Raw genomic sequence first — 16,823 nt, 5'->3', positions numbered from 1 at the left:
ATAAGAGCAAAACGCCGCGTCAGGCAGGGCCGCTCCTCGGGGGGACGCGGCGGCGGGGGGGAGGCCGAGCACTTCCTGCTCATCGTTACACAGCACTTTTCCAACCTTCCTGGGCTTTCCTTTCTTCCGCTGCTGCTGCCGACTCCCCCTGGCAGCCGGCAGGGACGCACTCTCCCCTCCCTGCCAGGGCTGCGGGCCCGTCTGGGTCCGGCCCGCGCCCCTAGCCACCTCCCCTCAGCGGGGCCTCCGCGACCCCAGGCCCCAGCGGCGCCGTGGGCGGGGACGCGCGGGGAGCGGCAGGAGGCGGGTCGGGTTCTGCGCATGCGCGGCGCGGCGCGGCTCTGGGCATAAAAGGGCGGCAGGGGCGGCGCGGGAGAAGTGCTGGGACGGCGGGAGGCGAGGGAGGAAGCCGAGCTGAGTGCGGGGACGAAGCCCTTGGTTCCTTGCCTTTACGCCACCGACCCTCCATTCCCAGCCGTCGCCGCTATGGTGAAGATCGTGGGCAGCCTGGTGAGTCCGATAGGCGAGGCGGCCATATCCTTTCGCCGTGAGAGGGGCGGACGGCGGGACGAGCATCACTCCCGGAGGGCGGGCGAACGGGGAGGGAGCGCTACCGGGGGCAGCGGGGCAGGCGGGGAACGGTGCTCGGGCTGCCCTGGGCTCTCGAGAGGCCTTGGCCTCTGGGAGATGGCGGGTGAGAGCCCGTGTGCTGCCCGGGCAGGCGGAGCCTGCTTCGCCCATGCGGCGGGAGCGAGGGAAGCCGCTCGGAGGGCTCGGCCAGACCAGAGCGGGGGAACAAATAACTGCGCGACCTGAGGCTTCGGGGAGTCGGGCTGAGCAGAGGGGTGATGCAATTTCACGTTATGACGGGTTGTTGCTCACCGCACTCTAAAGTCTTGAGGAAAAGGTTTCTTTTCTCAAACGGACTGCAGGGTACTAGAGAACAGGAGGAGAGGACAGTCTTAAGCTGCGTCAGGGGAGATTCAGGTTGGATGTTAGGAGGAATTTCTTAAAAGACAGGGTGATTGGACGTTGGAATGGGCTTCACAGGGAGCTGGTTGAGTCACCATCTCGCAGATGTTTAAAGAACTGGACGTGGCACTGAGTGCCGTGGTGTTGGGTCATAGCTTGGACTCTATGATATCGGAGGTCTTTTGCAACGTAACAGATTTTGTGATTCAATACCTTAAATTAGCAGTCGGGATTTGCCTTTTGGACTGCTAGGGGACCAGGTGGCTTTCTTAGAGTTTGGCCTAAGTTCTGTTGCATTTCGGGGCAGGACATCGTGGAAAAGTTCATCCATTCTTGACTTAAAAGGAGCTTCTTAGAGACCATTCCCCATACTTAAACAGCAGGAGTTGCTGGCATAAGAAGTATTTTCCTTGTTATGGTGCTGTCTGACATATTCACAACCCTAATGCAGCACATTACTGTTTAGATGGTTCTGTGAATGCAAATACATCTGTGGCTCTGAGATACAAAATAGTAATAAAGCCTAGACCAACACATGGAGAATACCCTGCTGGTGATGAAATAGCATGTGGTCTTGTGCACAGCAGCTGATGTGGTTGATAGACAACAAAAGAGTATTTGTTAGCTGTAACTTAGGAACCCAAGTCTCAAAAAATATTCTCCATGCAAACTTCACAAGCTCTTCGTTTCAGAAAAAATCCTGTTGAACTAGTCTCACCTTTTTGAACTCGAAATTTGGTGCAAGTATCAGTTTGATCTCATTTTTAAGTATCTGCAAGTGATGATGTGTGGGCATCTTGTAAGACCCTGCAAAGTCGCTCAGCAAGGTCTTTAACAGGGTTTACAGTTGTTCTTGTACTCTGAGTTAGGCATGGGAGAAATACGGTCAAGATATTCTCAAGAGGTCAAAACAACAAAAAAGACTTTACTGGCAGCTTTAGAAAATCAGGGAACTTTGGCAAAAGGTTTAGTGACATTCAGTCAGCGTAAAACACTTCTCAAAGCATTAACTTAGCCGACTCTAAACCTGTTTGATTTCAAGTTACTCAAAAATTCTGAGAGGAGAGAATTAGAAGAAGAAAAAGGCAGAAAAGACATTAAAAAGGGCACATATAGCTAATAACTGCTGGGTCCCAGCGGTATTCAGCTGATGGAAGTTCCAAGAAGAGGTAGGGTCAAGACATATACTAGCAGCATATTTGGCCTTAAATACCTCTTGCCTCCAGTATGCCCGTGAGTGGTGGATGCTGTGTGTCTGGGATACAGGCTCTGGGGATCGGGGTGTGGGGCAGTGCACTGCCAGAGCAAGGCCTGGCCTGCCCCTTCCCCCACACATCTGCACCTCAAATTGTTTCAAGACCTCAGTCTTTCCAGTCTCTCATGCTTCCAGGTTTGTTTTCTAGGCTGTGCTCTTCTACAATCAGTTCACTTTAAAAATGAAAGGCCTGTCAGACCTCTCCCACTGGACGGCAAAAGAGTTGGGATCTGATACATAAATATACAAACTAACACTTGTGACAACAGCTCAAAAACCGGTGAATACAGGAAGCTCCTTAAGAGGGACAAAATGCCATTCAGGTCCTGGAAAGAGAATGGTGTGTGAACTCAACCTGGAATTGTTGTTCTGCTTTGTATCTCTTCCCCCTTCTTTGTTTATGGTGGCACAGATAGGGCAAACTTTTGGTGTAAGGGTCGAGATTTTTGTTACACACAGGAACGGGTTAAACATGACAAGTCAAATCTGGCTGTGCTCTAAGTTAGCTAGGCTTCCACTATCCTTCTCACTATCAGCCTTGTTTAATAGCCTGCTGTAGTTAAAGTGAACTTTGGTTGCACATTCGTGGGGAGTGGGAAGTCAACAGTCATGCTGACACAGCATTTTAACGTCAGTGACACCCAGAGTATTCAAGCACAGTGCAGCTGGGATTTCTGGATTAATTCTGGTTTTCAGTAAAACAGGTTTGTATTCTTCTCTGATACAAAGGGGAAAACCCATTCTTGCACTGTCTGCACTTCTGTGAGTGAGGGCTGGGTAAAGTGGCCCTTTTCCCTGCACACCCCTTCAGAAACAGACTAGCTTCTGAAGAATGTCTACTTTCAGGGCACTTGACTGATCCCTCTGTAGTACCTGCTATTGCACAGAAGGAGCTTGTATTGGTCGTTTTTTAGTGCCCTGAGATGACTGACTAGTGTAACTTGTAAGAGGGTTTGGCTAGGGGACATACTGCCTTTTATAGTCAAAGCTAATGGGGTATATAAGCTTAAAAAGCTGGTGCTGCCAAAGCTGTCCTCTTTATTCTAGCTGCCTCTCTTTTTATTTAGGTTAAAGAAAATGCTGTAAAATTGCAGCTTTTGCTATAAGTGATCATTTTAGAAGTGGCATGTGCTAGGGAGTTCAGACAGTTGAACCTTAGCTTTGTTTATGCTAGCTTCTGTATTTGAAAGCCTCACTAAATTACACAGTAACCTCTGGCCATCGCTCCATGACTGGACAAGTTCAAGGGTGACTTGATATATGTTGAAAATAATGTTTACAAGCAAGCTTTAATCAAATAAGCCAGATAGTGTGGACCTGTATTATCTGTTGCTGAGAGCAGCAGACTCCCTTCAGCACCATGTGAAGGAGGCCAGCAGCCTCCTTTTTGAAGCACTACCTGCTGCTGGGAACCTCTGGGGCACAAGAGGCTTTCATTATTAGGGTTTCTTACGTGGCCCTTGGGAACAGATGCCTGCTACCAGTTTGTTGAAGGTAGCATGCCCTTTTCTGCTGGACAACAATACAAGTAAAATGAGGTCTTGCGTGTGCTCAGAGAGGTTGTAGTTAAATATTTAAGGAAAAAAAACCAAACAGCCAAACAACAACAAAACCACCACCACAAAGAACAAACCAATATTGACCAGCATGCTAGCTGAGGTTTCCCCCAGTGAGCTGCTACCTGGAGAAAATGCTGTTTAACAAAGCTGTAAGATCCTTTCCTTCAAAGCATGACAAGTAGTCTTGTGACAGGAAAAAGAGATTATTTAGTGTGATGGTGATCACAGGTCCCAGGACAAGGGAGAAGACGAGAAAGTTGACTCCATGTTCAGAAGGCTTGGTTTATTATTTTATTATATAATATATATTAAAACTCTACTAAAAGAATAGAAGAAAATATTTCATCAGAAGGCTGGCTAAGAATAGAAAAAGAATGAATAACAAAGGCTCAGACTGACCAAGATGGTCTGAGACAGGTGGACTGGGATTGGCCATTAATTAGAAACAAAATCATGAGACCAATTACAGATCCACCTATTGCATTCCACACAGCAGATAATTATTGTTTACATTTTGTTCCTGAGGCCTCACAGCTTCTCAGAAGGAAAAATCCTAAGGAAAGAATTTCTCATAAAACATGTCGGTGACAATTTAGTTTTTCATAAAAAAACTTAGTCACTTTACAGTTAACATGAAAGACATGAAAGAAACTAGTGAAGTCAGCTGGACTGGTCAAGCAGCTTGTTTTTTGTTTTGCTCCTGCTAGTGTCTTCCTTCCTCCAGGGAAATAAAGTTCACTAGAAAAACTTTCAGAAAGTCTCACTAATTCAGTATTTTTAAACTTGCAGGGGTAACACCTTTGGACCCAGCATCTCTTTTCACTGTCCTGCAACAATTTTGGCTGATAGTAGAGATGATTTGCAGGGTAACACCTGATTTGTAGTCAGGACCAGGTCACCAGTGGTGAATGGTATATCTGACCAGCTGTAATTATGATGCTGTCCCACTTTCCCTTTGTTTTGTGCAATAACAAACCTCAGCTGTGTGGCCATATGATGAATGCATTCCAAGGCTGGCTTCCTTTAACAGAATACAAGTAATTATGCAGCTGGACAGGAGACTTAGGGGTTAAAATAGGATGGTCTAACTGGCAGCTGCAGGAAGTGGATTCAACAGAGTGGTGATGTTACAGTGCAGAGGTCTGAGAAGGTATACCAAAAATCAGTAGCAGGATTTCAAGGCCAAAAGGAGTGCGGCTTGATTGAGGAATTTATGATATAAGTACTGTGACGGAGCAGCGAGTGTGGATTGTTGTGTACAGGGACATTAAACATTGTTGGTGGGAATGGGCGCAGGAATGCATACGGTGTCAGTACAGGAGTAGGGGGGAACCTAGGGAGACAGGAAAACTTAACTGTTCCTATATCTTTCAGAATGAGAGTATGTGGTGTGGAGTGTTACTGCTGGTCTTGTGACTGTCCAAGATGCAAGGATAGAAAAACCAGTATGACTGCTGCGCCTCTGAAGAAAGCTATGTGGGGAGGGAAAAAGTTTACAGGGAGATGTAATGCTGAGTGAATCTGAAGTTACAGGAAGCTGTGAAGACTTTCACATAGGATTATGCATACATAAGAATCCTGCTCATGCAGTATCTCTGCTTGCTTGTCAGATATATTCATGACTAGTTTGACTTTGGCTCCTCAACTGTGTGACATTTTTTAGCTTACTAGAGTTAAACTTATTGTGGCTGATTGCAGAAGCAGGTATGAATTAGTTAACCCTTGCACTGCAAAACCAATCCCTGTGTACATCTGGCAGTAACCATACTGCTTTCAGTCAGCTGTTGCTGACGGGATTCCAGTGCTTTGCTCAATTAAGCTGGGGGGGGACTAAAGCAGCTATCTTTTGAAGTCTATACTAACAGCTCTCCTGAAGCTTGATTGACAAGATAACAAAGTTGAAAATCATTGAAGTGGCTTGTACTTTCTTTGAAATAGACAGTATCAGAATGTAGGTGATCAGCACTTTCTGCTTCTGCCTGAGACATCTGTTTGCCTTTTGCTAGGATGCAAGTATTTATTGCTTTTAATGCCTTTCAGTTCTGTTAAAGCATTCACTTTTTGGCCAGCAAAAATGAGTAATGGCATGTAAGATGTTTAGTTCCAAGAAATATTGTCCAGAGATGTTTTGCATGACTAAGTGCAACACAGACTTGAAGACTCAGAATAAGTATTGGGTGTTTACTTGTGTAGTCTGTATATGTACCATTGCTTTGGCTAATGTCAAATGTGGGTTTACCTGGCAAAGTAACTATCTTATGAGGTTGCTTTCAAAAACATTCTTTAGAGTAAAACACACAATATCATCTTAATGTTAGCCATTGATTGGAAAAGTCACCAGAGTGGATGGCGGTTCAAAGGTTTGTGTCTGTCCTTTCCAAATTCTGCAGAGGAAAATCTGTCCCATATGAAGATGAAAGTCTTGCTGCCAAGACAGAAATGAGAATATGGATTTTAAAATCTCTAAGAATCATATTTTGGGGATAACACAGAGCTGTCAAGCATTATAAGTAGAGAATTTCTAGCTTGTTTCCAGAATTCAATGAGTTTGACTGAGCATTGTGGTTGTTTTCTAATTGGTGAGACATAAGACATTGACTGCTGCTAGCACCAATGAAAACAATTCATACTGAAGCACTTACATGATGGTACAAATAACCCATGTGAGTGTTTTAGGCTTGCCATAATGATTAGTTTGTTAGGTCTGAGAGCAAGCCAGCATGGGGATGAGTATTGTATCATTTAGGAAAGGAGGGGGAAATCATCAATGTGTTAAATTTTTTCTTTTTTTGGTTTTTTTTTTTTTTGGTAGGTTGAATTTGAGGCAGAACTGAAATCTGCTGGTGAGAAGCTTATAGTAGTTGATTTCTCTGCAACATGGTGTGGACCATGCAAAATGATCAAGCCCTTTTTCCACGTAAGTAGTTTTTCTGGGTTTATTTCTGCATTAAATTGTATATCAGTGTTGGCATTACTTTACAATAACATGGAGGAAAGTTCCTTCTGCCTTATGTGATTGCCAGCATTTTCTGGAAAAGTAAGAGGTTGCAGAAGTATCTATTTTTAAGACTACCAAGTGAAATAGACTGACCATTGATATAGCTAGGAACTAATATGCGCTTTAGCTTTTATCCTGGTGGTTACATGCATTTTGGGTACATAGAGACCTGCCAGTTGCATTGCAACCTTCTGTACAGGGTTAATGTAACTCCTGCAGCTGCGTTTAGGTGGCTGTGTTATCTCCTGATAAGGTATGAGAAGCTGTAGCACCTTTTGGTGGTCAGCTGTAGGCTGCAAGAGAAGGCCTTCCAGCTATGTCTTAGGATATTTTGGATCTTTGTGGGGAGAACATGTTTCCACAGACTCCTCCAGAAACAGTCTGCAGCAGAACAGAAAATTTTTGCTCTGGTAGTAAAGTAGCTGCTTTAAGATAACAAAGCATGCTTCACTAGCAGTTTAAGCAGCAACAGCCTTTCAATTTATACAAATGCATCTTTTCAGGAAGCTTTCCTGGAACACTGTAACTGCATAGTTCTTTTTATTTCTTTTTAGAGTTTGTGTGAGAAGTATGGTGATGTGGTATTCATAGAAATTGATGTGGATGATGCCCAGGTAAGGTCTGGGGTGGTCGTGAGGGAGGACAGCTAAGGACTTCCATGCAAGTGACAGCCAAGAATCCAAAATGTCTTCACACATTTTGAATCAGAATCTGAAACAAAACAAGAGTTTACTTCAACTTAAAATTGAAACACAGGGATTTAGTTGGAAAGAATTTTTCTTTTTGCAGGGAACACCTGAACAGAACAAACTATCTACTGGTTATCAGCACTCTTGAAGTCTTATGGCATGTGTTGGATAACTTGGAAACAATGACCCTTTACTTTGGGAGGGAGCGTTAGTGTAAGGTCTTAAGCTGCTTTGATGCAATCTTCCTTCAACCTAATGGTTCACAACCTACTGATCTGTCTGGTCCCTCCACTGCTCTTGGCACTTTTTCCTCTTTCATTAAAAATGAAATTAGGACTTGAATTAAGTGCAATATAATGACTGCTGAATTGCAGTTTCAACATTGTCAAATAGGTACTTGAAAAATATCACATGGAAGCCCAAGAGTTGCCATAGGGCTATTGAGTCTTACAAGCAGACATCTGTTTTGATGCAGAAGTCTGTTTTTTTCCAAACACAGAGTTCAGGTTGAGGTTTTTGCTATTGCATGAATTAAATGTTGAAGAAGGGATCTTTAAGGCTTACTTCAGGGAGATGTTAACACTGCACTGGTTTTGCTAGTGATGGACTAGTAGAAGTTCTTTTGCTTTATTTTGAGTAGCAATGGCTTTATCCTGTCACCTAAACAGAAGTCACCTAGAGTGTGTTCTAAATTTAACATCCTTAAGAATGCCCAGTTGAAAATGGCTTTTTATCTCTTCCAGGATGTTGCTTCACACTGTGATGTGAAGTGCATGCCAACGTTCCAGTTCTACAAGAATGGAAAGAAGGTAGGCTCTGCCTTTCTGGAACTGGACCATGCAAGCTAAACACTTGAAAGAAGATTGGGAATGTTGGACTACTTAGTCTGCTTTCTCTTGATTGTGTCTCTATGGTACCACTAGCATTAAGACACTCTCACTTGTTTGAGAGCAAACAAGTTCATCTTAGTACCACAGCAAATGTAACCAGCAGTTAACTGGTGATGCAAACTGACTTGTTCACAGGTAGTGAACTGAGTTAGTTACAGGTCAATCTTACAGACAACTTCATGGGAGACAGTGGGGTGAGATGTCTGTGTTAAGACTGCTGCTCTGCCTGCCTAGCACCCTGCCTTTTACTTGGCCAGTGTTTGTTGTCTGGATGCAGCTTGTGTTGAAGAGAGAAATTACTATAGGTGCCTATGGAATCCCGCCCAAACAGAAGTCTCTAACCTGGTTGAGGTTATATACAACAAACAACTGTTTAGTTTATTACAGTTTATACAGAGAGGCTGTATAACTTCTGAAGTGAAGATCCTGTCCCTGTTTAAGACTGGGCAGACCTCTTTTGTCTGCTCTGCCAAAAGATGGATGAGATAGGGTACATATTGTGTTCTGACAGCAGAGTGGGCTGCCTGTGCAGGATAGTTTGAGTAGCTCTCTGCATGAACTTGCTGAGATGAATGTGTTGTCTTAGGCTTTTAGTTTGCTAAGCAAGCTGAAGGTAGGCTTTTCTGAAGGAAAACAGTGCTTTAGGTGTAAGTTTCATGGCTGAAGGCAATGGAAGTGCACGATGGATAGTTGAGTGTCACAGGCAGGGTGTCTTTCAGTTCAGTATGGGGTCAGTGTGAACCTTTGACAGTTCTGTTAGGGTGAACTTCTGCAACTTCATGATGTCATTGGAAGAATTGTGATTACAGCTTGACTGTCAGTGTGTGGCTTTTTGTATCAAGCAAGCAGTTTCATGGCTTGTAGTGTAGTCTGCTCTCTGCCTGCCATCCCTGTAGATACAGGAGGACATAGCTGTTGTTTTTGAGACAGCAGATGAATGTTGCCTCTATCTTTCTGCTCTGTAAGTTGCAAGATCAGTTCTCACAGGAGAAGCCAGGCACAGGGGTAGGTCATTTTGAACAGTCCTTCCAAACTTGATTGGTAGGGTCCTGAGCAACTCAAGGTGACTTTGAGCTGCCTCTGATATGTAGGGACCTTCAGAGTCCCTTAAAGCCTCTTTTTGAGTCTTACATAATATTGATCCAGGATTAATGGTAGTCTGGAAGTGAAGTTCTGTATCAACTTTTGCATGAGTTGAATTGAGTAGGAAATAAATATGTGAACATATGCAAAATACTCTGTTTTGAGAGTGGGAAAAATTTTCGTTTTTAGGAGAGTTGAATAGGTGTGTATGTGACTTGATGCTTTGCAACTAATGTTAAGAAGCATTAAATGCAGGAGTTCTAAAAATCAATCTCTCTTTACAGGTGCAGGAGTTCTCTGGGGCCAATAAAGAGAAGCTGGAAGAGACCATTAAAAGTCTAGTCTAATCTCCAGCCATGAAGACATTGAAGAGTGACTGCTTTGGCTAAATTACAGCCTGCAACTTTTCTACTTAAAAATAAACAAACTAGCTAGATTAAATGGTGCAAACTATCTTCTTGGTCCATGTAAATGAGTAAAATAAAGTATGAACTCTTCACTTTTGGGTATTGCTGTGTGTTTAACAAAAGGCTTGAATTTCATAATGTCAGGTGAGTGTCAGGTTTTGCTGTGTTAAAAGGGTACTGTCTATACAAAGACTTCTCAAAGGCAGCCTCATCTGTTGTTGGCTTAGGATCCATGACAGTTGCTTTAGGAGGAGTCTGCTGCCACCCTACTCAGATGGTAGTCACTATACTACAATCTAGTTTACAAATACCAAAAGAGGAGTTGGAGAAAAGAGGGTAGTCACTCGGTGGGATACTTCTTTCTTTCATTACATCTTTTTTGTTAAAATATTTTTAAAATGTTTCAACCTCTATTTTAGAGTTCAAAGCTAAGACTTGTCCTTCCAGAGCATTATACCAGTCCTACTATGGAAGTGCATGGTAGGACTTGGACTTGCTGTCTTTCTGCCTTTTCAATTTGCCTTGCCATTTGTATGAGTACTTTCTGGTTCTATTAGTAAAGAAGTGTGTTTAGTCTGAGTTGGCCTGCTTTGTTTCTAGGCAATAGTCTGGAACAAATGACTGAAGAAGTAAAACTTGTATTGTCTTACAGTCAAGAGAATTTTAGATTTATGTACTCTTGTAATTTGCATTTGTTTGCAATGTTGCACTCTCAGAACACATTAGACACTGTGTTGGACTCAGTTAACTGGACTCTGTGGTCCTCCAATCTTGAATCAGGCTGTCTGGATGAATGCTGACTTGCCAGCCTTTTTATACCTGCCATTCACCTACTCTTGGCACTGTAACCAAGGGGAACAGTGTTTTTTCTGCTATATCAAAATGGCTTCCTTGATGGCTTGGATTTCCTGTACAAGAACTCAGTGACAAGGAGCAGGGCTGTAGCTAGCAGTGAGTACAGCTTAGTGAGCTGTGCTGCTCTCTGAGTATCCCTCATGGAAAAGCTAGATTTCCTGCTGCATATGCAGACAATATGGAATGAATGAGCCTCTTGTCTTTGTGGTAGGAAACTCACCCATGACTCAGCCTTACACTCACTTCACAAGCATGCATGAATTTCTTGATGGCTCTGGTGGACTGAGGGCCTTGAACAGCTTAATGTATATGTTCCTAATTTGAAACAAGATTTTTCTAGTCCAAGAAGTGGCTACACCCTTTACTGGAGAGTGAGCCATCAAGGCTCTTCTTGGATGTAAGTTCCGAGTTGTGATTATGCAATGAGAAGAACATGGAAAATATTTTCCATGTAGTTCTGACTATTTGACTAAAAGAAGTGCAACTGCATGTTTGAACTGATCAAAGGTAAATGGGAAATCACTCCCCCAAGTGGTGCCATGAACAGACTTGTGAAGAGAGAAAAAAATGAAGCTGCAGCAAGACTGCACAGTGTGCTGCAACATACAGTGTATTTCTGCTGAGGCAAGACCAGACCAGGTTGTTGCAGGGGAAAGGTGTGGTCAGTGGTGCTTTGTTGCTTGTGTGTTGAGTTTAACTTAATACTTTGTTTAGTTTTTTAATAAAATGATACTCTGCAGTAGCTTTGGACAATCTAGGTGACAGTGACTGGAAATTCAAGTTGTGATTGGAAAGACCAGAATAGCTGGAATACCTCTTGTGCTGAAGCAAGGGGTGCAAAGCAGTTCTTAAAAGGGCAGTGAGTTCAGCTTCCTGTGCTACAGTATCTTCCCCTCCCAAGAACTGGTATGTTGGCATACTGTCATGAAAATAACTTTCATAGCCTAATCTTTAAAGGTTGGCTCTTTAAAGAATACACTGAGGATCTCCATGTCAGGTAAACTTTCTCTTTTAGGGAAACAACACATGGTTCTCAAATGCAAAGTTATACCAGAATTTGACTGTAGTTGGTCCTTGTCATTACAGGTAATGGAAAGCAAAGCCTAAGCTTTGTTCTGGTTATATGTAAGGAGCCTGGGCTCCTCGAGCTCAAGTGCCTCTACTGGGAGGAGAGAGCCCTAGTTCAGGATGGGAACTGGCGTGAATCTTTCAACAGGCAAAGGTGGGTGTTTCAGCCTTTAACAAGCCTAGGTATAGCAAATAAACATTTTGTTCTGAATGGAATGGGTATGAGTCTCCTTGCTAAAGCCTAGGGCATATGCCCTCTCACAAGTATTAAGAAATAATACTTCACAGAGAGCTGGGTAGGTGCATTTTTTTGTTTGTTTTTCTGTGTGAAGGTGTGAGGCCAGTATTGCTGTGTGCCAGGCAGTAGCGCAGCATTCACTCTTTCATTAAACTCTGTGGTCTGCTTCTTGCATGAGCAGGATTGGCTGCTTTGATCCAATGATCTGCAAAGATGCCTGTAAGAGGGAAGTGGGTGGATAGCCAACTGACTTGAATGTTTGGTAGACCTGATGTACATGGCAGAGAAAAAACAACATAGAAAGGTTTCTTTTGGGAATGAGGGTTTCAAGAAGAAGTTCTTACCCCTCAGGCAATGACTGCAGTCTGTGTCATTTGGCTATGAAATAGCTGGGATCTGTCCCTTGCTGTCAAACAGGAAAAACAAGATGTTTTTGTCTGCAGGCCTGTTACATAGTTTGCTTATAATGGGCTGGCCAACAGGAAGAGAAGTACTTCCTTGAGTACAGCAATTAAAACACATAGCTGGAATAATTAGGCTTAATGAGAGAGGACTAACATGAAAGGAAGGGCCAAGGGGGTCACAGTGAGTGGACATGTGAACTCTGTTTGATCAAATTCCAGTGGCATAGTGACACTCCTTACCTCCATCCAGGGGTTCTGAAAGGGCTGTTGTGCATTTGGGGAAGTGTATGTCATACATGTGAGGAGCTTAACCACCCACGACTCTGATCTCTTGCAGCAGTCAACCTTACTGCAACTCCAGCTAGCCATCTGCTTTCCCTTCTTTCCTTGACCTGAATAAAGACTTTAATTCCCCTCTGGAATGACTCCAGTAAGAGTATTCGTAATAATTTCAATGTTTAATTTCTAACTGTTCATACATTAAAACTAGCTGGATATACCAAGCTAAAACATACTTTCTTTTTTTTTTTTTTTTTAACAATGCCAACAAACTGGCATAGCAGCTCCTCTGTGCTGTGGTCTATTGACATGCAGATTTCAGCCACCAAAGGAATTGGTTTGAGGAGCATACTGTTGAAATCCTTACCAGATTAACTCTGTTGTGCTAGTCCCTGGCCCTTGGTGAAGGGTGGGAGAGTCTGACCTGGTGAAGGTGTCTTACAAGATGCTTTTTCTCATATGATCTTGTTCCTTTCTCTCTACCACTACAATTTAGAGCTTTTATTTAAACTCACATATCACAGAAGGCTTGGCTTTGGCCATTGGTTAAGCCTCCTTTGGAGCTGGCTGTCACTGGGTCTATCTGATGCGGTGGCAGCTTCTGGTCCTCACCAGAAGCCACCCCTGCAGCCTCCCCAGTATCAAAACCTTGATAAGATTGAACTAGGTGAGTTTGAGAAACTTCAAAACACCTGAAGAGATAGTGGAGATGAACATCCACCTGAAATGCAGTTTTCCCTCCTATGGTCCAGGTTAGTAGAGAAAGTGAGGGAGGCACGGGAGCTGCACAAAGTTCTATTTCTACCTGCAGCTGACAAACACAAGCTTGTGCCATGCAGATCGCCACAAGGTGGCCACGGCTGTCTGTGAGTTTTATACAGTGTGTATAGGCACAGGCAGGCTCTGTGAATGCCTTGTGCTTGTAGCTCTCTGACAGTGCTGGGGTGATGGTTGTACCTTGAGGTAATGGGCTAGAAGGGAATGCATAGGAGAAAGCAGGCTCCTACTATCCTGGTGGCACCATCTGCCTGGCTTACAGGAATTTGTCATGGATGTAACAGAGGTAAAAACAGACTCTAGGGAGTGGTGAAGCTAAGTATTAGAAGGCATAGAAGGAGGAAGAGTTTTAGACTTGGCTTGGGTCATCTCCCCCCTACTTGAATAAATCCATGACATTTGCTCAGGGAGATAATGAAGTCTGGTATTTCAGCTTTCTTCGTTTCTGGCTCCTCTGAGTGGGACAACGGGGGGGCGGGGGGGGGGGGGAGAGCAAGGACACACACCATGAACAGTACTGTATCTGTTAATCCTGCTGATAAGGGAAACACAATGGGCAGTTTGCAGGATTGCTCCAAAGGAGGGTGAGCCCACACTGAGCTAGTAATGATGGGTTGAGGATAGGGACAGGAGACATCTCCCCACTCTGTAGGTTATGGCCAGCAGCAAGCTAATTTGTCTGGAGCAGATGGTAGAGGTGAACAGTTAAAGTAAGGGGTCATAGGAGCAAGATAAAAGCAAAGGATCAGACGTATGGCTTGCTTGCTCCAATACAGGTAGAGGTGGCGGCAGGTTTAAGGTTGGATTTGATTCAGCTGGGGAATAGATCTCACCTCACACAGAAATGGATGCTGTGGCTGGGCCATGGTGTCTCATGACCCTCCTGTAGGCACTGACCCTTGCGGGGGGACCATGAGAAAAGCCTGTCAGGCTGCAATGGAATCCAGGGACAGCTCCCTGGTTTCAACAGCTTACAGCCCTTTGCAACAATTCCCAGTGCTTCCTGAGGACACCTTTGGTATGGCAGGCCATGGTGAACTCCTTAAGGAGGTACCCACTATGTCCTAAGCTCAGACAAGTTATTGCCACCAGCTCCAGCTTGATGTTGCTTAGGAACAGGACATAAAAGCTGCATATTTACTAGTCTGGAACAATTCTAGTGACTGCTTCATTTTGCACAGGCAAGCACAAGGCATTAAGCAGTTAAACCACTACTCTAGAAATAATGATATGTATAAATGAAGAGCTATTTAGCCAACAAATTATGAAGCCTGCAGCTGTTTACATTTAAGATAAAATAAACTCTTCCTCTTGCTCTCAAATATTACATCCTCAATTAACTGGGATAATAAAGTCTCAAGAATCCCACTGCCACCCTCCTTGCAAACTGTAACTTATGTAATGGCACAAACATGACCATGTGGACTGGAGGAAAGCAGCAGAAAAAGACCAGAGATGAGTATCCGATAGCCACAGCTGCAAAGTGATTGAAGAATGACCACTGCACCCTGGGCAGAGCTGACATCCTTTTCCACCTTTGCAGACGCACACAGTGGAGAACTGCTGAACTGAACTAGCCCCAGGCAAGCCCTTGCAACACCTTCTGAGAGCCAGTGGGACCACTGGAGCTCACCCCTCCCCAGCAAGCCTTTAAGATCAGCTGCAGAGTGATAATGTTAGAAGAGGGGGTGCCTGGCAGAGTGCTGCTCACAGGCCCTGTGCAGCTGTCAGAGGACAGGCTGGACTGCCTGCAAGTTACTACCCATGCTCTGCCCCTAAAAACACACAGAGCCATGTACTGGCAGAAAAGCCAATCCCAGCAACACGTTGCTGTGTCTTTGCTCTAGGCTGGACCTTGGCACCTGTCTGTACTCATAGGATTAGCTTGCTTCACTAGAAGGGTGAAACAGAGAGACTTTCATCCTGCCTTGTTCCACTGCCACAAGGAAAAAACCCAAAATTTTTAGTATTTCCTTTTTATTTTCAACATGTGGAAAAATCTAGGTATTGTTCCACAAACTTAGAACTCTGAGGACAATAAGGCTCACAGTAAGAAACCACTGCAAGACCTCCAAATGGTGCCAGACAATGAGGGATAATTGTCATTATAATTGTCATTATTCATGTGGAGGCAGTGTTCCTGACATGTAACAGAAAACTTGGATTTTCATGAGGACAGTTATATTCCCCAGAGAAGTTCAGAGGTTCAGAGGTGTGTGGTGTTGGTTTCATGCAGAAAAATTATATTTTATGGTTAAATAGCCCTGCAAAATCAACTGCTATTTATGAAGCATAAATCGGCACACAGCAAGGGGAATGTACAGAACAGTATTTTAGAAGGAAGCAGGCTGAGACAGGATTGTTCTAACTGACAAATCTTTCTGCAGCTCTGACCAAGGGACAGGAACTCCATGTGGCTATTCTTAGTTCACTTCCTAATCATCACTTTACTTAAAACAAGAGATCATTAAACCACTAGATTTAATTCAGTATTTTAGGAATTGCAAGCCCTCTGAACATTCCTCAACAAAGAGCTACCACACAACAGCACACCTCTGTTCAGTGCATTTGAAGCCTACTGACAAGAAGTTCCCTTTTTTGCTTTAGCAATTTATGCGATGTGCAACAGGCCAATGTAAAACCACAGCACTGGAGCTTACTCAAATTGTCGATTAATTCTCCTCAGAAAACAGTATAAAGTGACCAGAACCTCTTACCCACTTGTGCCAAGGTTCATTATTTCCCCAGTGGCCAGCTGACCTGCATTTCAGGGTGTGTTTTGTTAAGTCTACTCAGCCAGTATTATCAATCTGCATCTTAAGAGATCTCTTTTTGTTGACATACAGAGCATCTAATCCTGGAACTGCAAAGATATTAAAGCTGCTTGGGATCGCTCTTCAAGGATCAGTACTGAAATCTTCCAACTAACAAAGAAGTCCTCCACAGTGACTGAAAATGGATCACCATCACCTTCAATGCCTCTCTGTATCCCATAGTAACAGGTCCTTGTTCTTTTTCAGAACATCCAAGATACTGACAGTGCTACAGTTGCTAATCTATGTGTCTCCTTTGTGCGGCACATTGTGTGTGCTGGACACCTATTTAACACAGTAGGGCCATCATATTCATCTCACCTTCCAGGAGAGCCAGGATAAACACTATGGCAAGGTCACCTCCAAGCTTGGACACCAACGACAAGTTTCTCAAGAAAATTAGTAATCCATGCATATCAACTGCACTGAGATCTGCTGGGATAAACAAGTCCTTGTAGTATTTTAGCTCCTATGTGTTCACCATAAGGAAGTGAAAGAGAGAGGATTCCACAAATAGAACTATAACATAAGCAAAG

General features: G+C 43.7%; 1 protein-coding gene across 2 annotated transcripts; it reads left to right on the top strand.

Moving 5' to 3' along the window:
• The first annotated feature begins 341 nt into the window (after positions 1-341).
• On the top strand, positions 342-9,945 carry LOC103821826 (thioredoxin). 2 transcript variants are annotated; one of them, XM_009096762.4, is made up of 5 exons: positions 343-510; positions 6,599-6,703; positions 7,339-7,398; positions 8,217-8,282; positions 9,731-9,945. In XM_009096762.4, exons 1-5 carry the CDS (start codon positions 487-489, stop codon positions 9,791-9,793), a joined length of 318 nt encoding a protein of 105 aa, XP_009095010.1. In that variant the 5' UTR covers positions 343-486; the 3' UTR covers positions 9,794-9,945. The 2 variants fall into 2 exon arrangements, with proteins under 2 accessions (XP_050843129.1, XP_009095010.1); XM_050987172.1 differs by lacking the exon at positions 7,339-7,398 and having other exon boundaries at positions 342-510.
• Positions 9,946-16,823: the final 6,878 nt, after the last annotated feature.

The sequence above is a fragment of the Serinus canaria genome, chromosome Z, assembly GCF_022539315.1.
Source record: "Serinus canaria isolate serCan28SL12 chromosome Z, serCan2020, whole genome shotgun sequence".
NCBI lineage: Eukaryota > Metazoa > Chordata > Aves > Passeriformes > Fringillidae > Serinus > Serinus canaria.
This window is presented reverse-complemented; position numbering and strand designations above follow the sequence as displayed.

What these genes read in the sequence shown, in the direction of transcription:
- LOC103821826 (XM_009096762.4), top strand. Translation starts at nt 487, where the DNA reads ATGGTGAAGATCGTGGGCAGCCTG. An exon ending in TTGATGTGGATGATGCCCAG is followed by an intron (nt 7,399 to 8,216) that starts GTAAGGTCTGGG and finishes TATCTCTTCCAG; the next exon opens with GATGTTGCTTCACACTGTGA. An exon ending in TCTACAAGAATGGAAAGAAG is followed by an intron (nt 8,283 to 9,730) that starts GTAGGCTCTGCC and finishes CTCTCTTTACAG; the next exon opens with GTGCAGGAGTTCTCTGGGGC.